General features: G+C 43.9%; 1 protein-coding gene across 1 annotated transcript in view; it reads left to right on the top strand.

The window, feature by feature from the left end:
- PANK4 (pantothenate kinase 4 (inactive)) overlaps nucleotides 1-26,077 on the top strand; it is a 1,309,469-nt gene that overhangs the window by 213,867 nt on the left and 1,069,525 nt on the right. Inside the window, exon 7 of the mRNA XM_044063577.1 lies at nucleotides 19,932-20,599. Within this exon, the coding sequence (XP_043919512.1) occupies nucleotides 19,932-20,599 (668 nt within the window). The remainder of the gene's footprint in view (nucleotides 1-19,931; nucleotides 20,600-26,077) is intronic.

Raw genomic sequence — 26,077 nt, forward strand, 5'->3', positions numbered from 1 at the left:
ACAAAGTGCCCACAAATTACCACATAGGTGGTAATCCATTAAGTACAGAAGAAGTAATTAGGGACCTGGGGACCCAAGTTGATAGCAATCTCTCATTTGACAACCACGTGGCCAAAGTGGTTAGAAAAACATTTTATATAGCCCACCTAATCATGAAGGGATTCACATCTAGATCAGGGAGGTCATCGTCTCTTTACTCATCCCTCATCAGGCCCATAATTGAGTACAATGCCCTTTTGGGATGTACCTTACCAGACACCTGCAGCAACTGGAAAGACCCCAAAAGTACCTCACCAAGAGGATCAAAGGGCTCAAACAGATGCCATATGCTGCCCGGTTAAAGAAACTCCAGCTCTACTCAGTGGCATACCGCCTGTTCAGAGGCGATCTGTGCCTGACGTATAAAGCCATGTCCAACCGGGAATTAATGGACATGCTGCACCTCAGAAAATCCAAATCCCATCGAGCTACGCGCTCGAGAGACTTGAACCTCAGCACTGAAATAAATAGGGCATGCTGGAGGGACAGATTCATAACCCAGAGGCTCCCTTCACTCTGGAATAAAATCCCAGTCCAGGTTAGACAGAGTCCCTCATTTCCTCTCTTCAAGAGGAATCTTGATGAGTGGATGGGAGATCATAGGTTTACCCCGGGTATCACTTCTGTGTCACTGTTAGACAGAGGCACAGCATACTAACTTAGAAAAAGGGCATAGCAAAATAAATTTAAAATGGGTGGCGAAAGCCAAACACATTCTGGCTAGGCTTATAAATGCCCTAGGGCAGATAGCCTAGTATGAACCTATTTCTCTGCACCACTCAGCGGGGCTCACAATAACATTGCATTCCTGGGTGCAGACAATCACCAGAGGTTACCGAATTCCCTTCAGTCTTTTCCCCAAACTCCAAAGGCGAATCCCCGATGTTCCACCCAGTCAGAGGGATATAGCAGCACTAGAAATTCAAAAGCAGCTTCAAAAAAAGTCATCCAGGCAGTCCCACCACACTAGGTAGGATCAGGATTCTACTCAAGATTCTTTTTAGTGCCAAAAAAGACAGGGGACTGGAGGCCACCTTTGGATCTCAGTGTATTGAACAAATTTGTATACCAGACAAAATTTCAGATGGTCATGGTTCAGTCTATCCTTCCCTTTCTAGAGAAGTGCAATTGGATGTGCTCTTTAGATCTTCAGGATGCATATTACCACATAAAGATGGACAAGCACTCCAGAAGATAGCTCCCCTTCTGGCTAGGAGCCAGTCATTACCAGTTTCGAGCACTGCCCTTTGGTCTCACCACAGCCCCCAGGGTGTTCACCAAATGCATGGCAGTTGTAGCAGCTCATTTAAGGCTTCAGGGAGTCCGCATGTTTCCATATCTAGGCAACTGGCTCCTCACCGCCCCCACAAGGCATTTGCTGCTTTGCGCCATAGACTTTGTTCTAGACCTTGCAGAGATCTTAGGCATTTCAATCAACAAAGAAAAATCACAGCCATCTCCCACCTAGGACCTGGAATTCATCGGAGCAAAACTAAATACGAAAATCTCTGTGGCCTCTCTTCATCGTCATAGGTTGTTAAAGTTGAGATCGCAACTTCAAGTGATTCTCTCTTAAGGCAAAGTCTCTGCTTCTCTTGTACTAAAACTTCTTGGATCCATGGCAGCAACAATAACATTAGTCCTCCTACTGAGGTACCACATGAGGCTGCTTCAGTGGCTCCTAGCTTCACAATGGTCACTTCTAACTCGCCCCATGTCTCATCCAATCTTAGTAACAAATCGTTGCAAGAAGAATTTATCTTAGTGGATGAAGCCAGAAGAGGATTTATGGAGGCGTCCCTTCTCCCTCTCTCAGCCCAAGGCTGTCGTGACCATGGAAGCTTCCCTGATAGGGTGGGGGTTTTTCAGGGAAAGCCTGTCCAAGGAGCTAGGTCCCCACAGGAGCCCAGTATCCACATCGGTGTCCTAGAACTGAAGGCAGCGCTTTCAGCGTTGCAAGCTTTCATGTCTGCCCTTCCATCAGGGACAATTGCTAGCCAGTCAGACAACATGTCAGTAGTCTGGTACATCAACAAACAAGGGAGAACCAGATCCTACCCACTATGTTGGAAGCCCTAAGAGGTTGGCAGTGGACAGTCACCTCCAACCGCTTTCAAATAGCAATGCATATTCTGGGGAACTCCAATGTGATTGCGGAGAAACTAAGCAGGTGTATCCTATCTCATGAGTGGTCTGTCAATTCCAACGTAGTGATGAAAATTGTCCATCGATGGGGTCAGCTTTGCTGTGACCTGTTCGCCTCTTCCATAAACTACAAATGCAGCAGCTACTTTACCCTAGTCCCCGCGATATGCACTTCTTCACGATTGGCCCCCAGGACTTCTGTATGCCTTTCCACCAATTACTCTAATTCGCCAGTTTCTAAGGAAAGCCCAACGGTTGAGAAACAGTGATTCTCCCTGCACTTTACTGGTCCTGTCAAGTCTGGTTTCCCTTTCTCTGGCCGCAACTGGTTCTGTGCCTGTGGATTCTGGATCCAGCTCCGGACCAGTTATCTCACCCTCTAGGCTTGGTGCATCCCAACCTTCGACATCTCAAGTTGACGGCTTGGTTTCTCCACTTCCAGTAACTGCCAGGCAAAACAATTTGTCCTCCTCAGTGAAAAGATACTTCTGGCTTATCATAAACAGTCCACCAGAAATATTTACCTTGTCAAATGGAAAAGATTCTTTATTTGGTCAGATACAAACGACCTTGATCCTTTCTCGGCTCCAGTAGATAAGGTCCTGGAATGTTTAGCCACCTTATTTCACTTGGGGGGCCTCCGCTTCTACTGTTAAGAGTTCATTTAGCTGCCATTTCGAATTTTCATAACGGTTTTGACGATCACTCATTAATGTCTCACCATCTTTACAAAATTTTTCTTAAGGGTGCTTAACATTTGAAGCCACCTTTCAAAGATCAAGCCTTTGGATTTGACCTTAGTCTTGCAATGCCTAGATGTCCTTCTGTTCACATGTTGCAGTATTCATAACAGTAGGGAGTTGCTGCCAGCAGCGCCACCTTCCGGCCAGTATATCAAAGTCTTTGCTTCTGGAGGGTACGTGTCTCTTGTCAGGGTCATAAACCAACGTAGGGTATAAAGGTGATGCCTCCATGCACCCTCCTCAGAAATTTCCTGCCGCAGTGAATGCCAGAAAGCAGATCGTATTTTCAGATGACAGTTAAGTCTCCAAACCAGACTACCGTTTCTCCTACCGATACAGATAAGTGCCCTGTTGGGCTCTTTTCTTTGCCTTTGATTATTGTTAAGTCTTACATGTCAGCTAGAAAGGGGAAGTGTGCTTGTGTGAGACAAATCCTCACAAGGACACGCACGAGAAGTGTGTTTTTGCTTAGGCGAGGCCCATTACCATTTGTAAGTCTTTTGTCCCCAAAATCCTTCATAGTCATTTTGCCGCACTATAATTATATTTAGAAAATCAGAGACTCTGACATCGTGCGCTCGGTATGGAAGGGGGGGGGGATAGTCCCATCCGAAGAGCTGCCGAGGAAGAAGGCCAAGAAAGTTAGGCCGGAATCCAATGCTGCGCCTCAGGCGTCCTGAGAAGGTTCTTAAGGCTGATGAAAGCCCGGCATCTTCCCAGACATCGGTTTCAAGTCAGGCCTGGGAACCTCAATGGAAGCTGGGGTAGCGGAAATTTTTACTATGTCCGCTGAGGCTATTCAGCCATCAGATCCTGATGGTGGAGGGGAACCACGTCTCACTCAGAGGGCCTTACTCCTTCACTTCCACCCAGGCAGACGTCTGCTCTGATTCTCTCCCCACCAGTTACTCCCTTAAAAAAAAAAAGCAAACATTTTAAGGCTTTTCAGGCCTTATAGACACAACAGGCCACACCAGCCCCCTCACCTTGACCTACTTTACAGGTATCCAAAGAAGAATACTCCTCTTCAGATGAAGCTGTTTCATATGAATCCCAGAGTCCCCAAAAGATTTCATCACCCCAGAGGAGGGAGGACTTCATTGCTCCTGAGTCTCCAGGGGAAGAATTCACCTTTGGAGACAGTCTCCCTCATGAGGGAGCATGTTAAATTTCAAGCATCTGAAGTATCTGTCACCAAGAAAAGGTACTTTGACTTTTTACACATGGAACAACCTTCTCCTTCAGCAGTGGCCCCCTTGCTACCTGCCTTCCAGGATGCTTTCTTGGCTGCTTCTCAATCCCCTGATTCTCAACCACCAGCTTCTAAATGACCGGACCGATTCTACATAGTCCCTCAGGATACCCAGTACCTCTTTAGGAACCCACCGGCAGACCCAGCAATTATTGCTGTCTCTGCTGACAAATCATCTAGGCAACGTCTTCTTCTTTCGGCTGCTCCTGTTAAGGGTCGCCACAGCGGATCAACTGTTTCAGATCTGTTCTGAGCCACAGCAGAATGGCATTAAATATACTGATCCAAAGGATATTGCCAATATCCTGGCAGATTGATTTAGTGCCAACTTCACCCCCTAAATGGCCCATCTCAATACTGGAAGATTGCCAAATTCCAGTAATGGCCACACAGGTAAAAAAACGCACTCTCCAAAGCTAAGAATACAGCATCCATGGGACCAGATGACATCCCGGGCTGTGTACTACATGAACTACAAAATGAACTGGCACCTCACCCAAGTGTCATATTTAATCATACCCTCACCTCTGGCTTCATGCCCACTGAGTGGCGCACAGCTGCAGTTATCCCACTCCACAAGGGGGGATCCACCTTGGATCCCAGGAACTACCGCCCCATCAGTCTGACGAGCCTGATCTGCAAGGCCGTGGATTGTATTATCATGGAACTTATAAACAAAGACATTGGCAACCTTAAAACACTGGACCCCACCCAGTTTGGGTTCGTGAAGGGCCGATCTTGTCTCCTGAACCTTATAGACTTTTTCGAATCAGTCTCCAGAGCCGTGGACGAGGGTAAGGCAGTCCACATAACCTATCTGGACCTTGTCAAGGCCTCTGACACCATCCCCCACTCTGGAATCATAGATAAACTTATCTAGCTGGGCATTAATCCATATATCACTTGATGGGTTGCCAACTGGCTTACTGACAGAACCCACACTGTAAAAGTATCTGACTCTAAATCCAGCTCCAGACAAGTGAGAAGTGGAGTACCTCAGGGTTCAGTCCTTGGACCTCTCTTGTTTGGCATCTACTTCTCTGAAGTACAGGCCAACACTAAGGGACTCTGGCTAGCAAAGTTCGCAGATGACTGCAATCTTGGAGCCATTATTGAATCCCCAAATGATGTGGATACTCTACAAAAGGGCCTTACAGAAACAGATGCTTGGTGCTAGAGCCATGGGCTCAAGCTCAGTGCCAAGAAATGTATAGTTATCCCCTTTGGGAAAAAAACATGTACCTGTGAATTATCACATAGGTGGCAGTGCACTAAACGCCGAAAGTGTGATGAGACTTAGGGACACAGGTGGACAGTGGTCTCACCTTCAATAACCACATCGCCACAACAGTCAGGAAATCCTTCTATGTGGCACACCTCATCACTTAGGGCTTTTCATCCAGAAAAAAGGAGGTCATTGTCCCACTGTACTCATCCCTCATTAGACCTTTTATAGAATACAACGCCCCATTTGGTATGTACCTCTCAAGACATCTGCAACAACTGGAAAGGCTGCAGAAATACCTCACTAAAAGAATCACAGGCCTAAAGAAGATGCCCTATGCTGACCATCTTAAAAATCTCCAGCTATACTCTGTTTCATGTTGTCTACTCCGAGGCAATCTCTGCTTAACATACAAGGCCATTTCAAACCCAGAGCTGTTGGACATGCTACACTTAAAGAAATCCTAATCCCTCAGAGCCACACACTTCAGGGATCCAAATATTGTCATCACAATAAGCAAAACATGCTGGAGAGATAGGTTCCTGACCCAGAGACGCCCCAGACTCTGGAATAGACTGTCCTTTCTTTGGCCCTCTTCAAAATGAACCTTGATGATTGGATGGGAGAAAGGAAATTCACCCCGGGGATCACGTCAGTCGCCCTGCTAGACAGGGGTCCAGGGAAGTAAATAGTGCGGGAAGAAATAGCAAGGGAATTGTTATGGCTAGGCTTGTATAGGCCCTAGGGCCGATAGCCTAGTACCAACCTATGAATGTGAGTGTTACCATTGAGATTATTGACCTAGCTATAGAATGATTTGTGGTTGTCTTTAAAATCAGTGGCAATGTTGTTTTCGTAACGAGCTTTAGAGGATTTTATGAGGGATCTCAGCTTCTTACTGAGGCTGGCCACGGAGTTCCTTCAATCATGGGATTTTACTCTTTTTTTGCAACAGTTTCTTTCTTCTGTTGTAGAGTTTGTTTATGGCAGGGGACCACCAGATTGGCTTCCTTTTTTTGGAGGATAGCATCTTGGTTCTGTTAGGGATTGCACAATCCATGCACTCGTGTAAGTGCTTATAAAGTGCAGTTGTATAGGATTCAGCAGTCGTACCGCTATTGTCAGTCAGCATGGGTGTCGTGAAGTTTGCCACTTCTGTCTTAAGAAGCGTGAAGTTGGCTTTGGTGAAATTGTTTACAGTGGTTTCTAATCGGGGGTGGGGGTGGGATGTGGATGTCTAGGGTGATTTGCTTGTGGCCGGATCTGACCAACGAGGAATTGACCTCTGTTGTGGAGTACCGGTTGCCCATGTTGGTAATGACCAGGTCTAGGATATTTCTGTCCCTGGTGGGGGTGTGGATAAGTTGATCCAAGGCACAGGAATTTATGAATTCCAGAAAACGTTGAGCACAAGAGTTGGTACATGAGTAGTTTTCCCAGTTAATGTTGGGATAGTTGAAATCACACATTATTAGGGTGTTGGGTTGTACCCTGATATTTTCCAGTGTAACAAGAAATGAGGAGTGGGAATCCTGGGGCATGGTGGCGGATCTGTAGCAAGCTACAATTTGGATTGCAGTCTTGCCCAGAGTTAGTTGCACTTGGATAATCTCTGATGCATTATGCTGAACAACTAGCCTGGAGGTGTGGATATCCTTAATGAATATGGACACGCCTCCACCTTTAGTGCTTCGGTCCAGGTTAGGTGGTCGAAAGGCGTGGTATGAATTATAGCCTGGGAATGCAGGTGTGCTCTCTGGAGCCTTGAACCAGGTCTCTGTCACTGCCCAGATGTCGATGTTCTCCATTTTAAGGAGTGCCTCGAGTGAGTGCATTTTGCTTGCTTGTACCTGTTACGGTGGTGAATTTGTGATTTGAATCTTGCCTGAAAAAGGCACTATAGGGGTGGCAAGAGCCTTAGCCAGTATCTGGAATCCCAAGGGTGACAGGGGCAGGCTATCTCTGGCAAAGCATCGTGGTTTGTCGTTCATGTCATCCCAGGCAGACAGATACTGTATCCCCTTAGAATGACACCAGAAGCTTTGCCATTTGTTGAAGTCAATCATTTTATCCTTGTACTGTGGTATCATTCTGGATGATGGCAGGATGCTACTCAGGGCTAGGGTCATACCTGGCTGGGCTACAAGATTGGACAGCTCCTCCATGTCTCTTTTCATGTAGTCCAGTGAGATACGTTTCAGGCCATTCACACCAACATGGACAATGACAAAGTCATATTTGTACTTGTTGTGGAGTGACCCGAGTGCATGCGTTATGTGGCGGATCGTGTCACCCGACAGGCAGCTGACAGTAACTTTCTCCTTGATGTCCTTCAAGAATGCAACTGCAGTCATAACATGTGGGTTGTCCTGCCTCAGGCAGCCCTCGGTCGGCCGGATTCCAAAGTCTGGGTCCGACGTCGGCTGATGTCGCATTTCTCTCCGACGTCAGAGCGGCTGGAGTATATAAGCATCAGCTGACGCCATTTTCTTCAGTCTTTCTTGCCGCGCGGTGCCCGAAGCAGAAGCAGTTCGCAAGTGCCGGTCGGTCAGCTCCTGTATTCTATGATACCGAAGTCATCAAAAAAGCTAAGTACCCCGTTGGGGACCTTTTCTTGCCTCAGCCGATGTCAGAAATTACTGAAAAAGTTAACAATTGTCTTTTTTGTGGTAAACAAATACCTCATAAGGATTTCCACTCTTACTGCCTCCCTTGCCTGGGCCCAGACCACGACGTCTCGGCCTGTGTAGCCTGTGCTCGCTTCAACAAGCGCACTCAGGCGCCGGGCGGAGTTCGCTGAAGATTTTTTCGGTGATAAATTTGCTTACACCATGCCGTCGGATCTTCCGACATCGCAAACTCCCAAAAAGCGAAAAGACCGGGACCGACATCCTCGGCCCGCGTCTATCACCGACTCCACGCCAAAACCTAGCGCGAGTGCTCCGGTTCCCACTGAGACGGTCTCTCCACCGCTCCGAACCGAAGACACCGCATTACCGACGACTCCGATTCCAGACATTACTCCGACGCCAGTTATAGATTTTCCTCCGGATACCGAAACCGAGGAAATGCCCGAGACCATTGCTGTAGACAAGGTCACTTCTGCACTTGGAGCTGCCAGGCCTCCTATGGCCATGTCTATTAAGGCCTACACTAGGGCTAAGGCAGCCAGCAAAACAAAGCATATTACTTCTAAATCCTTATCTCAGCCAACTCCGGAGACACAAATTATGTCCATGGCTGCTGATTTAATTTCCATGATTAGAGGTTCACAGGCCCATCCTGAGAGAGCATCACAGCCTCCTCCTGATAAAAGGCCCCGGGTTGAACCCTCTGACCCCACTCCTTCAGATGAAGACTCTGAGGGCTCTGTCCACTCTGATAGCCAGGAAGAGCTCTTCCAGACCTATGAGGACTCGGATGCAGAAGATTCCATACCTTCGGCCTCCTCCTGAGGATATTTCTTTTGGGGAAGTTCTGCACACCATGAGGGAACATTTCAAGTGGCAGGGCCAGGAATATTCTGATTCCAGGAAACGCCTTAGGACTTTCCTTAAGAAGCCTCAGCACAGGCCCTTAGCTATTCCTCCTGTACTTGATGTTCTGGATGATTTGTATTCTGATTCTAGTGCTACCCCTGATTCTCTCCCTCCTGCTCCAGCCAAGCCAGACAGGTATTACAGGGTCCCAGAAACTCATTCCCATTTATTCAGGGCCCATACTGTTGATATGGAAACTATTTCACAGGGGCCTAAAGGAGTTTCAGCCTCCACCTCAAAAAATCCTTTGCCCTCCAACAGGGAAGCAAGGTCATTAGAGAGATGGGGTAAAAAGGTTTACACATCCACTACCTTATCTATGAGAGCTTTAAATTGTCTTTTTCATATGTTCCAATATCAGGATTAACTCTTAGAAGATTTACAGAAAACATTAGCTTCTCCTGATCCTTTAGACAGGAAGACTTTGCAGGAAGCTGTACATAACACTCAGCAAGTAAGCAATCACTTCCTGCAGTGTGGATATGATGCACTGGAAGCTTCATGTAGGGCAGCTATGACAGGGGCAGTGATGTGTAGACATGCTTGGTTAAAAGATCAACCTCTACCAGATCATGTAAAAGCAAAACTTCTGGATGCACCTTTGGAAAAGAACAAGCTTTTTGGTGCAAATGCTAAGGATGTGTTAAAGACCATCGAAGAAAAAGCAAAATCAGTTCAAACGGTAAAGGATTTCCTCCAGGTTCAACCCCCCAGATTCAGTAGGAATTGGCCTTCAAAAAACTGGTCCTTTCCTAATCCAGAAAAGTTTCAAAGGGGTAAGAACAGACGTGGCCGAGGAAGAGGCCAATACAGAGGCCTTTACAGGGGACGACAATGGCAGCCAGGAAACCAAAGAGGTGACGCAGGGGTTTCTCCTGCCCAACAACCACAATCTCAGTGACTTTCCTCTACTACCGCCTACCAGGGAACAACTAGAAGCTCCCTTGGGTGGGAAATTATCTCTGTTTGCAGAAAACTGGCACAGACTGACAAAGGACAAATGGATTTTGGACATTATAGACCGAGGGTACAGGTTTCATTTTCATACCTTACCAAGAAAACAAGGCATGCCAAATCTACCACAACATCAAAGGGCAGAGGCTATCAAGCAAATCACTCTGCTAACTCCAATGAAAGCAATAGAAAGAGTTCCACAACAAGAACAAGAACAGGGGTTTTACTCAAGACTGTTCCTTGTTCCAAGAAAAGAAACTCAATGGAGACCAATACTGGACTTGTCCGCATTAAACACCTTTCTCATAGTACCAAAGTTCAAAATGCTGACTCTACAGCAACTCCTTCCCATGCTGGGCAAGGAGTCATGGCTGATTACTCTGGACCTCAAGGAGGCATACCTGCATGTCCCTATCAGACACAGCTGCAGAAGATACCTCAGATTTCTTGCAGGGCCAGAGCATTATCAATTCTCAGCATTGCCATTTGGCTTATCTACTGCGCCCAGAGTGTTTACAAAATGCCTGGCTTCAGTAATTGCTCATTGCAGGCTCCAGGGTATACAAATTTACCCGTACCTGGACGACTGCCTCATACAAGCGGACGACAAATTGATGTTGACAAAAAATCTGGAATATGTCATACGATTACTTCAAAATCTGGGATACACAGTCAACTTCCAAAAGTCAAGACTGCAGCCATCCCAGCAAATAATCCACTACTACGGAGCATATGTCACACCAGGAGGTGGGCCCTCCCTCAGTGGCCTCTACTTTTGACTCAACACAATTTCGAAACACTGCATCCAAACCTTCAGACTCTGCAGCTAACAGCCTGGGAGATTCCATAAATAACTTCAGCTTATCTCTCTCCAAGGAAGTTCAGCGGATACTAACAGAGGCTTGAAGACCGTCCACCAGAAAGGTCTATTTAGCAAAGTGGAAAAGATTCAGCAATTGGAATACCAGCAAAGGGCATGATGCATCATTACTGAACATCCCACTTATCTTGGAATATTTGGCAGATATGTTAGAGTGGCCTCTCCTATTCTTCAATAAAGATACATGCATCTGCTATTTCAGCTAGATATAACACTGATCCTCCTGTTTTTTCTCACCCCTTACTAAGACAATTCCTCAGGGGAATCAAGAACATTAAGTCACCAAGAAAGGCCCCAGTGCCAGCCTGGGACCTCAATTTTGTCTTAGAAAAACTGACTCTACCTCCTTTTGAGCCAGCAGCTTCAGTTGACTTGCAATTTCTCTCATGGAAAACAGCCTTCCTGTTGGCAATTACCTCAGCAAGAAGGGTTTCGGAACTACAGGCCCTAATGGCAATACCACCCTTTATTATTTTCCACAGAGACAGGGTTTCATTAAGGACCAACCCTACCTTTATGCCAAAGGTGGTATCTAGGGTTTCTCTAAATCAAGCCATTCATCTGCCTGCTTTCTTCCCCAATCCTGAGAATAAGGGGAAAGGCTTTTGCATACCTTGGACATTCATAGACAACTTCGATACTACTTGGACAGAACCAAGGCCAGTAGGAAGTCTGAACAGCTTTTTGTAGCTTACGCCCCTGCAGTCCAAGGAAAAGCAATTTCAAAACAGACTATTTCTAAATGGATTGGACATTGCATCAGATTTTGTTATTCCTTTCATGGAAAGACTGTTCCAGCCTATGTCAGACCACATTCCACCAGAGCTACAGCCACCTCTACAGCATTTTTAAGAGGGGTGCCTACAAAGGACATTCTAGAAGCTGCTACATGGAGCTCTGCATACATTCTCAAAACACTACAATCTCCCCTATATTCCAGATCCAGAGCAGGCTTTGCTTCGCAGTCCTGCAGGGTTTGATTGCCACACCATCTCTTTCCTAGAGCATACGTCCTCCCCCAGCTAAGCTATGGTATTCTACCCACATGTTATGACTGCAGTTGTATTCTTGAAGGACATAGTACAGTTTTGTACCTACCATAAATGTAGATGTCCGATAGACATGCAACTGCAGTCGGGTTTTCCCTCCCTCCATTCCCCGCTATGCTTAGGGTCCACTCCTATCCCCCTCACTCTTAGCTGGGGATATCTGTTATGGTGTATTTGTTTTATTGCTCATGTATTTGTTTGGAATCCTGTTTTTGTCTTCCAATTTGATTACAGCCTTCCTTGGAGGGCACCTGGCATCTGGGGCAAGAAACACTGAAGAAAATGGTGTCGGCTGATGCTTATATACTCCAGCCGCTCTGACGTCGGAGAGAAATGCGACATCAGCTGACGTCGGACCCAGACTTTGGAATCCGGCCGACCGAGGGCTGCCTGAGCAGGACAACCCACATGTTATGACTGCAGTTGCATGTCTATCGGACATCTACATTTATGGTAGGTACAAAACTGTACTTTTAGCCTGGTGAGTGGAACATCAGTGTGTCTGACTATAGAGTCACCTATGACTAGAGTGTTGGGTACGTTGTTATGCCTTATGGGCTGTGGTTGAGTGGCACACTGAGTTTGTGGGCTATGTGTCATTTTGGTTGTGTTGGGGGGTGGAGGTTGCTTGCGTTTCTGCTTTGGAGGTCCCTGTTGCTTGGGTAGATATTTATTTTGAGAGCCTCCGCCAATGTAGGTGTGTGTTTTGTATTTCTCTGTGTGTGTTTTGGTGGTGTAGGTTTTGAGGGACTATGTGATGAGTGTGGTGTGGTGCAAGTGTTTACCGTCTCCTCTTGACTGTCTAGTCCATTCTTGGGTGAAGAGAGCTTTGCTTCCAGTTTGGCTATACAAGTGCATCTCTCACAGGTTGTAGTGTTGGGTGGTAGGAAGAGAGGGTTGTCTGTGTACATGAGGCAATTGCTGCATTGCCCCAAGATGCCCAGATTCATCAGGTAGGAGAAAACACGGGGAGCTGACCCTTAAACATGCGTGGATAGGTACTTGTTTATTAAGTACTAAAAACTGTTTTTCTGTAGACAAGTGAGGAAAGTTGAGTGCTGTAGTAATTTGTAGCTTATTTAGTACTTACAATGAGTTTTGAACAAGTCTGTGACTTATCAATGGTGTAGTTAGCCTGGGTGGCATTTTTCCCAAAAGGCACTATAATGCCTTTCATGGCATTGAGTTTTAGTCTGTGACGTTGGTACCAGCAATTTGTCTGTGTTAGACCCTTTTCTAAGATGTTTGTCATGGGGGCAGTCTGTGATGGCTCCCTATTTGCAGTCTTCTGTGAAGTTGGTAAGTCAAAGGCTCTTGACATTAGCCTTTACCTCAGAAAATCTGATGACAAATAGGAGCAGTCCCACCACGGAGCCCTGAGGTACCCCGTTATTGACCAGTCTGTTAGTGGAGGTGGTATCACCAATCCTGACTTCCTTGGGCCTGTCTGTGAGCCATCTGGCTGTCCAGCAAGTTATGTAGGGGGTTATGCCTAGTTTGGTGAGTTTAACTATACCTGAGTAGAGTATTGTGTTTGAATGCCTTAGGCAGGTCCAAGTAGGCAGTATGTACAGTTTCCTCCTCATAATTTGCCTTGGTGGTGACCTTCTCAAAGTTCATCAGGTTTAGTAGGCATGATCTTCCCTTGACAAAGTCAGACTGGGTTGGGTCAAGTGTTTGAAGGTTGCCAGTGTCTTTGTTGATCATTTTCTTGATGATTCATTTCATGGCTTTGCACATTAAACAAGTCAGACTAATAGATCTATAGCTTCTGGTGTCTGTTCATTGTCCACCCTTGTGAAGAGGGATAACTGTTGCTGTCTTCCATTCTCATAGAAAATTTTTGAAGAGATAGTCAAAAAAGTGACCAATGTGGTCCCGATTGGTCACGTTTCTAGCTATTTAGGAGGCATCCCAGGATATTGCCGCGGCCCACTCAAGGTGTGTTTTTTGGCCTTAGCAAGTGCCAATGGGTATTTAATGGAGGGAGGCAGGGTTTGAGTTTGGGGTGAAGTTTGAGTTGAATTTGTCAGCCAGCAAATTTGCTATGTCTCTCTGCTAAGTAAAGGTGGCCCCACTTACTGTGTCCCTCTTAACTCAAAACAAGACTGTCCATTGTACACCCCAGCGTAAAGACCGTAAGGTTAACAGATTCAATGATTTAGCTTATATCATCTTTAGGCACATGTTTTCTGAAGAAGTGGTTCCTAACTTAATGTGAAACCATTCAATATAAACCCGAAATTTTTACCCTTCATAGATAAATCTGTATTAAAAGACATTAAATTACATAACTTAAATACAAAATCAACTCATTTAAATATCTTTTTTCTTCACTGCACTTAACAAACGCAACATCCATATGCAGCCTATTCATCTAAACGCAAACCTAAAACTAGGCAATAAAATGATAAATCTTGACCAGTTCCCTCAAATCAAAACTTTTGCTATATGAGAGTTTATGAAGTTATGGATAACTCCCTAAATGATATAACAAACAAATTAACCTAAATAACAAATGTATAGTAATCCTGAGACAAATTAAAGAACTAGTCCCTACTTTTGGAAGCTTCCTGAAATGGGGTACAGGAAGAAATTTGTCCCTCCTGAAATGCCTAAAATTAAAAAGAAGATGTTATTGATTTAATATGATTTAATTTCTACTATTAAATACCAGTCTTCTCTTACATTTGCACAGTATTGGAGGGACAGGAATCCTGAACTGACTGATGTCCATCTCTCTCATGCGATAAATAACATGAACAAATTCTCCCCGTTCAAGAAGCTAGTATATACTCTGTTAATGATAAATAATGCCTACTATACTTCAGAGCATCTAAACAGTTTTATTCCCAAATATGTCACCTTTTTGTCCTTTCTACCCCTCACAAATAGCCGACCTCTTGCACATTCTATGGTACAGTAAGTATGCACAAAATTTATGGAACTCACTAAGGATCAAACTTGCAAAAATGGGTTATGGGAAATCCACTCTTTCTTGGGAATTTGCTATACTGCATGTATTCCAAACTGGCAGACCCACTAGAGATATGAGGATCCTGGTTGCTCTCTCTATGTTAATTAAGCTTTTTATTACCCAGAACTGGATGGACCGATCTAAATTAGACTTTAAAGATTTTGCTAATATGGCATCCAAGTATATTTTATCCCATAAACAAAACCAAAAAACTGAGAAAATAATAATAATCTAGAAGGCAGAATTCACAACAAACACACTATTTAAAGCACCTTTAAAAGTTTATTCCATAAGCACTTTCGGCTAGAAAATACCAGCCTTCTTCAGACATTCAGAAAATCACGACCAACTCTTTTACCGCTTAAATTTTAAAGACATAGCATTTTAAAGCAACAACATATTAAAATACAGTACTTTTGACAATACATTTTTAAAAACATGTGTATGGTTTATGTATAACTATCAACAGTTTTTAATTTTAACTGACAAGAAATAGACACTACATCATTTAAGCCTGGATAAGTAGATGCATTCAAGTGTAAAATCCACCACAACTCTCTATGGTCTAAAGAAAATACCCCATGGTCCTCCCCCTGGGAGATGGTTTGCAACTGTTCAGTATAACAAATTTAAAGCTATGACCTGAGGATTCCTTTAAATGTTTTACTAAAGCACTGGTTTCTTTATGTGTATGCATATCATAAATGTGCTCATACAACCGGTGTTTAAATTTTCACTCAGTCTTTCCACATAATATGCAGGACAAGAGCTGCATTTTGCAGCATAAACCACTCCTGTTGTTTGGCAAGAAAAACGACCAGAAACTACAATACACTTGGAACCCAAGTGCATCTGGTTACATTCCAAAGTAAACTTGCAATGTGAACATATTCCACACTTTGTCATGGCAAATTACCACTTTTCTCCATTAGCTATTTATCTCTTCTAATAAATGCCCAATTTTTATTAATAATATCCATTATAGGTTTACTAAGGGCATTACATGTAGAAATAAATGTTTTTTTGCATTTTTTGCTTGTTGCACACCACTTTATTGTTGTGAAGAAGGTGTCATCCTATTGCCTAATGCCATTATTGCTATAGTTTCATTTTGGATACTATTTATAGTAGGAGAAATGTCTCCGTAAGCTTCACCAAATACCCTGGCATGATGGTTTTGTAATAAGGGAATGTACTGACCTGATGGTCTCTTCTTAATGATCTCAAATTTTATATCGTTTACCATCTGCACTGGGTAACCCCTCTTCACAAACATGTTTCCTATAAAGTGTACTTCATTTAAGAAGTCAAGCATATCAGTTACCATTCTGGGGGCCCGTACCATCTGTGCCTTTATAACAACTTTTTTGACATGGTATGGGTGGTTACAGGGACATCGGGAGACATACTGACTGTACGCATTTCAGTACAGTTTATCTGGAGTGGGGGGTAGAATCTGGCAGGCTCGTACCTACATACCAGTGGCTGCTGATTGGACCTGCTTTATTTGCGGAAAAGAGAGTGAGAACGTGGGAGTAGACTGCCCTTATTAATGGAGAGTACATGCTTATCGTTAGTCTAATCTAATGTTCTTTTCAATTTCCACTAACCTGGCTCAGTATTGCTGCTTGCCTGCTTTATTATACATCGATCTATTCCTGTTTTCCTTGGCAAACAGCTTATCTTGCTGTTTCTCTTTTTTTTTTTAAATTGCATAGTGAGTGCGCGGCGCCTACCCTGACGTAATCAGAGACTGTTATTGTGACTGGTGGTTGCAGACAAGTGATACTAAGACGCACACACCTCTCAACTGCCCAGTATCTGTACTGTTGAGAAAAAAGAAACATAAAAACACAAACTGTACTCTGTTTTGAAAAAGAAATGATGTGGTTATTAGAACTAGAAAATAATATGTTTACTGCAACATTTGTGGTCGTAGGTGGTTATTGAAACGACACTGAAAAGTATGGTATTTATTTTTACAAACCTAATGTTTTCTACTAGATGATCCAAAATTTCAGAAAGTAGCACCGATATAAACTTATATTTACATGTTTAGTTACATACAACTGATTTCAATTTTCTCTAATTATTTGTATTGGTAAAAGCCACCAACACAAAAGCGTACACAAAAAACATTATGGTAGTATGTGTTTCACTGCAAAACCAGCCATCAAAGAGAAGAACACTAAAAATGTGGTAACAGCTTTTAAATATTTGTCTAATCAATGAAGTTCTTTATTAAAGAGTGAAGCGCTTGCCATATTCTTAGTGTTCTTTCATAGTGGCTGGTTTTGCGGTTATATGTACACTGCGAACCATTGCCGTACAGAGTTTCTTTTTTTTTTTGTACTTGAAATTCTAATGTCTGCTTGACCAAGTTGACCCATCGGGTTAGCAACAAGGTGCTGGAACCAAAACTGTAGGGCGAGCTCCCCCCCTGCCTTCTTGCATGGACAATTTATATAAAGGAAAAGGGAATTTCAGTAGTAATATTTGGTCCATGGGGAAGGCGAAAGGGGTAGACAAACTGTCTTTGCAGCTTTCCAGATGAAGTGTCTGGTGGTAGTGGTTATTCCAAATGAGTTTGTGCTACTGAAGAAATTGCACAGGACTAAGTAAATGCAGGCTGCCATTCTTTGCACAGCAAACCTTCAAATCCACTTAAATCTTACAGTAGAAGCATGTGACAGTATGTGTGAGGTGCAGTCTGCCTAAGCAAAGAATGGGATGAAACTGAACTGGTGAATGCTGGGGCCATTGAAAATGTAAGGATATTTTAAATGACCTTTTTTCCTAAGTAACCATAAAACTCCATAGCTTTTCCCAGCTAAGCAGATTAACTCCAAGTGTACTGAAGGGGTCATTGGGGAAAAATGTTTAATTTTTGTGCTTGTGAATACATGGAAATGTAATTAAGGGAACTTTAGGGGAAATTATTCACTTTGATGTAATTTGGTGGTGCTTGTGCATACATGGACAAACCCGACTGAAGGGGTCATTGGAGAAAATGTTTCATTTTAGTGCTTGTGCATACATAGACAAAGTACTGAAGGGGTCGTTTTGGAAAATGTTTAATGTTTGTGCTTGTGCATACATAGACAAAGTACGCAAGGGATCCTTGGGGGGGGGGTGGTGATGATTAATTTTGATGCAATTTTGTAGTTACTATCTATGCAAACAGATTGCTGAAGAAGTCGTTGGGGAAAATGTTTTTTTTTTTTTTTTGCTAGTGCATACGTGGCAAAGTAATTAAGGGAACCTTGGGGGAAATGATTCATTTTGATGTTATTTGGTGGTGGTTGTGAATACGTGGAGAAACCTGACTGAAGGTGTCGTTGGGGAAAATGTTTAATATTTGTGCTTGTACATACATGGACAAAGTACTCAAGGGATCCTTGGGGGGGATGATTAATTTTTCTGTAATTTTGTGGTTACTATGCATACAAACAGACTGCTGAAGTCATTCAGGAAAATGTTTCATTTTTGTTCTTATACATACGTGGAAAAGTAATTAAGGGAACTTTGGGGGAAATGATTCATTTTGATGTTGTTTGGTGGTGCTTGTGAATACGTGGAAAAACCTGACTGAAGTTGTCGTCGGGGAAAATGTTTAATATTTGTGCTTGTGCATACATGGACAAAGTACTCAAGGGATCCTTTGGGGGGGTGATTAATTTTGATGTAATTTTGTGGTTACTATGCATACAAACAGACTGCTGAAGTCATTCAGGAAAATGTTTCATTTTTGTTCTTATACATACTTGGAAAAGTAATTAAGGGAACCTTGGGGGAAATTATTCATTTTGATGTTATTTGGTGGTGCTTGTGAATACTTGGACAAACTTGACTGAAGGGGTCGTTGGGGAAAATGTTTAGTTTTCATGCTTGTGCATACATGGACAAAGTACGCATATACATGATGATATAGACATTGATATTGAACAAGTCCTGAGAGATTTCAATCCGTGCAATGATCGATGCATAAACTTATTTCCAGCATAATAGTGCATGACACTGAGATGCACAAAAGTGCGTTTTGTCATGTGAGTGTCTAGCTGAGAAATTTCTGGATCTTGTGTTTCCCTGCTGCTTGCAACTGTGGGGGTATTTCAAAGTAATCCATTTAATGTCAATTATGATTGACTAGAAATAAAGCGATTTACTGCACATTTATATTTGCCATTTGTAATGAACTAAATAACTAGTTTTGCTCAATTACTACTCCTGTATTAAATACATACAGCACTAAGCATTTATGTAATTGATAATTATGGTTAACAAGGTTTATGACAAATTATGACAAATTTGACAAGTACTATGCGGTGATATTGAATTCTTAGTAGATGAGTATGCTGAAAAGTAGGAGAATGTTGTGTGTGCTCATGGATGTTCAATGTTAACATGTGAATCTTACTGTCACTTGGAACTATTTGATAATACCTTGGTATTTCTATTTAACTTGTATACGTTTGTGTGAGTTTGGGTGTGTGTGGGAGTTCAACTTCACTGGAATAAAGTCTGCAAGTTATGAAATGCTCAAGGTGCTTCATCATGCAAGTAATTACCATCTTGGCATATGGTTGACAATGTTCATTCAGTGAGTGGCATTGTGAAAGGGGCGTGGCCTGTCAGCAGTTTAAGGAAGTGCACGGACCACACTGTGTAGATGTGGGTGTGGCTTGTTGGTGGCAGCAGTCTAGGAGCTGTCAGTACAAATTTGAAAATCCTGTCTACACCCCTGGGTGGTTACTTGTAAAATGCAAGTATTTATTTGAATATGTTTTTTTCCTATAAACACAAGCTTTTAAACCAGCCTCTGTTTTAGTTAATTCTGCATCCAAGTAAGATATAGAGTTCACTCCTAGCTCGTATGTAAACTTCAAAAACTCATTTGCTTCAAAATGCTATGTCTTTAAGATGTAAGTGGTTGGGGTGGGCTATAAAAGAGTTAGTCATATGATTTTTTAAATGTCTGAAGAAGGCTGCTATTTTCTAGCCAAAAGCGCTTATGGAATAAAGTTTTAAAGATGCCTTAAATAGTGTGTTTGTTGAGATTTCTGCCTTCTGGATTATTATTATTTTCTCAGTTTTTGGTTTTGTATGTTCCTGGTTGTTAATATGGCAGAAGACAGTCCCCAGATGAATACAAGGCATGTCTCGCAAACAGAATTTAATCAATTGCAAATTTCTGTTAACAACTTAACTTTGCTAATGCAGCAACCGACTCAACATTCGCAAAACACAGTAAATGGAGGGTTGCAGAATGGCTCAGGAGAGCTGCATTCACATATAAGACCTTCTAATTCATTTTTTGACGGTGTTCCACCTGGCCAGGAACATTTTCAAGCCCAGACTGCAGTAAGATACAATGCATGTAATTTATCTGTAACTGCAAATTTTAGAAACAACTTGAGGCTGGAACAGTGGCTCAGTTCAGCAGTACCTTCACCTCCAGGGGGTGTGGTCCATCAAACAGCTATTGAAGGTAATTTAACCCTGTATCTTGAACTTTTAACCAGATATCGTAAACATTTTCATGAAAATGTATATTTTAGAGAATGCATTAAGCATAGGCAGGTCCCAGAGGGCCTGCGGTACTGGAAGAACCCTACTGGTTTAGTGGAGAATTCACCATTACAGAAAAATGTACTTAGTATTTATGACAGACGTGGCTGTAAGCTAATGGAACTGTTGGTCCGTTATAATTCTAAAGAAATGGATGAGCTGTATTCAACTGTTAAAACCATGGATGAAACTATTATTCAAGATAATGCTTTTCATCAATTTAGTGCAGTATGATAGAAGTTTTTCTGAAATAGACAACATAAGTAAAGCCATAAACCAATGGAAAAAACACAAATTGGAAAGGGACAGACTTGATTACTTAAATGAAAAAGGCATACTCTAGTCCACCCAAAGGGCAACAAAGGACTGTTTCTTTCTCTGACCGTGGAGATGAAAACGGCCAGGTTTTCACTAATCAGCAGGCCCCTTTGGACTAGCCTGGGGTGCGACGGTCAGAACGATTCTGGAACAAGAGGGTGAATTACAATTACAGGTCTGCAAATTATCCACCGAATCAACAACAGAGGAGGATGTCCCATTCCTTGGACAGGAACCAGAGGAATTGGTAGGTGACTTATGTGCATCTAATTCTTTGTCTATTATAAAAAACTGAAAAACTCTTAAAACCACTTAAAAGACTCTAAAAATTGAAAACTGCATGCAGAAAGAAAACAGTCTCTCAAAAGTCCATCCAACAAATTTAACTGTAAGCCAGTAAAAAATCCGACCATAAAGTAGATTATCCTTTTAATTAATAAACAGGATTTCGTCCCGCTCATAGAACCGGAACTTCATCAGATACCGTTACTAAAATGTGCAAAGACATTTAAAAGAATAGTGGAAACAGTAGCATTTTAGTGTGTCAAAACAATATTTTATTTGATTAGGCTTTCTGATTCAAATATAATGTTTATAAGTATTGCACTTTTAACATATATTGCAACGGTTAATTTTTCAGGTTATTGCTAATTGTTTTCCTGTGTCCAATCGGATGCATTTTAGTATTATTTAAATGTTTGCTGTGTCCTACACCTTTGTCTGATGAAGTTTACACTGTTTTAAACGAAAGCACTTACGTATTTTATACATGTTATGTAGTCTGATCTCACCTTCATTTTTACATATGGGTTCGGAGCCGATCCTCTGCTTCGACCCGGCCAGTTTACAAGCTGGAAGACTTCTGGTTGGCTCGTGGCTAAGCAGGTATCCCATGGTCCACCAGTACAACCCCCAGATTTCGTTTGCTGTGTTGACGAGTTCGGTTGTGCTTCTCTTGGCTCTGGCTAAGTTTTTTAAAATTCTTCATATTGTATCTTGTTTAATGCTTTATTATTGTATATTATTGTATATTTAGTATTGCTAATACATCAGGCAGTTGCTTTGCTTGCCTTTGTTGAGTGCAACTTAGTTTTCTAGTTGTTTATTGGTATCCTGTGTACCAGTTAGTCTTAGGCGCGGTTGCGCATTTTTTGATTATTAGGTAGAGTTTTTGGTGTTTTTCCACTCTTAGTCAACAGGGGCTCCCGTTGTCTTGTCTGTTGTTGTTCTGACCTTTTTTGGTCACTGTTAGCAGTTGGTTTCTGCTATTTTGACATTGTTTTTGGCGAGGATCCGCTTGTGAAGTTACTAGGATTGCAAGTTTATTACCTGTTTTTTCTTAAGAATAGAAAGTTATTGTCATTTACAGTTTCTTGTGTGCATGGGCTTTCCTTTCTGGTCTGTTTAAGTTAGAAGACCTAGTTTCACTGCACCAGGCTAGGCCTGTTTAAGTTAGAGGACCTAGTTCATAGGTTCATAGGTTCATAGGTTAGTACTAGGCTAGCTAAGGCGCCAGCCATTGTGTAAGCAGCAATCAGCCCAGCCCTTGTGAGAGCCTCTCCTGCTGTGTTGTTGTAAGTAAGGCAACCACCATTAGACCATCCTCCCAACCCCCTAGTCCTTGTATAATTCCTTTTTAGGGCTAGGCCCGTTTTAGTTACAGGACCTAGTCCTACCTTCCTTTTCTCTCTCTCTTTTCAATCTCTCTGGGCTGTGTGTGTAATATGTTGAAGGAAAGTAAGGAGCATAAACCCTCGGGGTTCAAAAAGTGTATGAAATGCTCCCAAAGGATGTCCTTAACGGATGGCCACGGTAGCTGTGTCCACTGCCTAGGGGCCATCCACTTACAGGAGTTGTGTTCTGCCATGCTTTCTCTCCTTGAGTGTTACAGGAGAGGAAGAACAAACTCATACTCAAGGATCTATTGAAAGGATGCTTTGAGGAAGCACTAAACAGTTGTTCCGCTTCTTCTATGTTTGGGAAATCAAAATCCTCAAAAACGCCTTCTCCACCACCGGCTGGTGTCTCGGAGCCACCTCCTAAACAATCGAGGTAATCCAAATCTGCCTCCTCGACTCCTCAGCCTTCTGAGCCGAAGGAGAGGATCATGGCGGTGTCCGAGTCGGTTACAGGGGTTTTGGAACCGATCTCTGAAACAGTTGATACAGCAGTTGACTCGGCTATTCTGAGCCGGTCTGTAAGAATTAAGTCTCCAGTGCCCCCCAGGTCAGGATCCCAAACTATGTCTTCCAGGTCTTTGAGGACCCTTTCAGAAGAAGATGTAGAGAGGGTAGTGCTGAGACTCCTGAAGTCGTCTGCCTTGCCAAAATTATTGTTGGCTCCGACCCAGTTGGCTCCAGAGCCACTTGACCCAGCTTTGCCCTTGTCTGCTATTCCTCCTCCGAGCCATAGTGGCCTTTTGGTGCCGGAGTGCTTGGTGCCAATGGTGGAAATGCCAGCTCCAATTCAACTTGTTGCTGCCTTGGAGCCGGGTTCAGCTCTTACACGCTCTGTGCCGTCCGTCTTGTCCAGGGGCCGAAGGTCTCCTGTCTGCACTGACAGGGAGGGTTGGAATCTATCTTCTTTGGTTCCGAGCCTTCCTCTCGGTGTGTCGGCCAGGGTGAGCTTGGACCTTGCATCTGTCTTGGAGCCGACAACTCCGGCGCCGACACGAGTCTCTTCGGAGCGGGGGAGGTCTTCGGAGCCGGAGAGGTCGGCATTTGAGATGATGAGGACCGTGCTGTCTCATTCTCCAGCACCTACCACTGGCACCAGCACTCTTCCCCCGAGAGCACCCACTTCAGTCTCATCCCCTACTCTCTCTGGAGACAGTAGTGACTCGCAGCCTCAGGAGCCATCAGCTGGTGGCCCCCACTCTTCTGAGGCTTCCCCAGAATATCCTTCCAAGGAACCTCCCCAGAAGAGGTTATGTAAGAGGGAACATATTGACTCCAGGATGAGTCTTTGACATCGGACACTGACCTCGAGGAGTCTGAAGAGCTCCCCAAGTCATCCTCTGATGTCTCCTTTGTGGACATTTTAGAGATCCTTAGGCAGAGTTGCGACTGGCCCACTATTAACCCTTCTGATGAGGAGTCTGTGTACCTGAAGGCTTTCGGGTCTCAGCCTTCTGCCTCTTTGGTGTCTCCACCTTTTGATGAACTAATGGATCTAGTCAGTCGAAAGGTGTGGGATACTCCTGACACCATGGAGCCAGTCACCAGGAGACCAAATAAGTTCTTGTCCAAGGGTGTTCCCGTAGATGCCATGGTGGTGGTGGCGGCTACAAAGGAGGAGTTAGCGGAGACCTCTTCATCTGTTCATCCGCCAAACAAGGAGTCTCGGCAGATGGACAGATTTGGGATGCATGTTTTTAGTTCAGCGGCCTTTACCCTTCGATCGTTGAACTATCTCACGCACTTCACAAGGTTGCAGAGGGATCTCCTCAAGGAGTTAGGAGATTCTATACAAGGTGCGTGTACTGAAGGAGTTCCTGACAAAATTTCTACTCAGTTGTCCACCTTAAATTCTGTGGTTAACTCCTCCATGCAACTTATATCTTATGCTGCAGATGGAGCGAGTAGAGCAGCGGGTTCCGGAGTTGCCTTGAGGTGCCATTCCTGGATGCACTTATGTAATTTTGCGGAACTGTTCGATTACTTTCACCAGCGCCCCGTTTGATGATTCCTCATTGTTTGGTTCCAAGGTGAAGGATACACTCACTCAGTGTGAGCAAGAAGGAAAGACACTTTCTGCCGTGGGAGTGCGTTTTACTGTCCTTTCCAGACCATACCCAAAGGGTCAAATGGATGGTAAAATGTGGTTCAAGAAATCCCAGAGGGTCTTTGCTGACACAGAGTGAATCCTCCTTCAGAGGCAGAGGAGGAGGAAACTGCAGACATCGCCCTAGAGGCAGGGGTGGTCCGCAATACCAACAAGGCCATGATTTCTTTCGAGGACGGCCTTATCAGCACTCCTGATGTGGAGCCCGACTGCGCTTCTCTGGGGCCAGTCAGAGGTCGCATTTCTTTGTACCAAAAAGCCTGGCTAAATATCACCCAAGACAAGTGGGTACAAAGAGTTGTTACCAGAGGCTATGTCATACCCTTTTCCCTATCAACGTTTGTTCCCAAAAGGATCCTAGATGTACCACCCAATCACAGGGATCAGGCAGCTGTGGAGATCAACAAGTTGCTCGCAAAGAGTCACCCAGCCCGTCCCAGCAGACCAGATAGGATCCGGAACTTACTGCAGGGTTCTTTTTAGTTCCAAAGTGAACCGGAGATTGGAGGCCAATATTGGACCTCAGCAGATTGAACGAATCAGTGAAGAAGGACAAGATGTCCTTCATGGATGCATCTGCAGTCATAACAACTGGGTTGTCCTGTCGTCAGGCAGCCCTTCAGTCGGCCGGATTCCAAAGTCCGGGTCCGGCTTCGGCTGATGTCGCACTTCACCCGACGTCATCTCTGTTGGTCTTCGGGTATAAAAGCATCAGCCGACGCCATTTTCGTCAGTCTTTCTTGCGTGGCGCCAAGCAGAAGCTGTTCGCAAGTGCCGGTCGGTCGGATCCAGAGATTACTTCTACCGAATACTACTTGAAGACTTCTAAAGCTAAGTACCCGTTAGGACTCTTCCTTGCCTCAGCCGATGTCAGAAAAAGTTAATAATTGTTTAACCTGTGGGAAACAAATACCTCATAAAGATTTCCACTCTTATTGTCTGCCTTGTTTAGGCCCAGCCCACGACGTAGCAGCCTGTTCGCCTGTGCTTCTTTCAACCGACGAACGCTTAGGCGTCGGTCGGAGTTTGCAGAACAGTTTTTCGGTTCTGATTTTACGTACATTATGCCGCGTGGATCCTCCGACTACCCAATCTGCCAAAAGCGCAAAGATAAAGACCGACACTCGCGGTCCGCGGTTTCGGCCGAAACCATGGTTAAGCAAACCGCGAGTGTCTCGGTTTTGGCCGAAACCGAGAAAACTGATCAAAGTACAGCTGAACCTATCTCTACAACTGAGGCCCTGGCTACCACTCTTGAATGGGCCTAAGAATTTTTATCCACTGCGGTGGTTGCCACTGACTTATCAGACACCATTCCTTGGATGTCTCTACCCCAGCACGTGGTGCTGCTAGGCCTCCAGCAGCCATGTCCATTAAGGCCTTCGCCAGGGCTAAAGCAGCCAAGACTACTAAGACAGTGCCTGTTAAACCCCCCACAACCAGGCCCTCTTCTAGTTCTCAAATGCTTACTTTGGCAGAAGATTTAATTTCATTAAGTTCTGCATCTCCCAAAAACTCCCCCAGATTTGGATTTTTTTCAATCTCCCAACCCCCAAAAACAGCGGCCCCTGCTCCCCCAAAAACCCAACCAAGATAAACAGAGGG

This window comes from Protopterus annectens, chromosome 2.part1 (genome assembly GCF_019279795.1).
Source record: "Protopterus annectens isolate FY-2018-M chromosome 2.part1, PAN1.0, whole genome shotgun sequence".
NCBI lineage: Eukaryota > Metazoa > Chordata > Ceratodontiformes > Protopteridae > Protopterus > Protopterus annectens.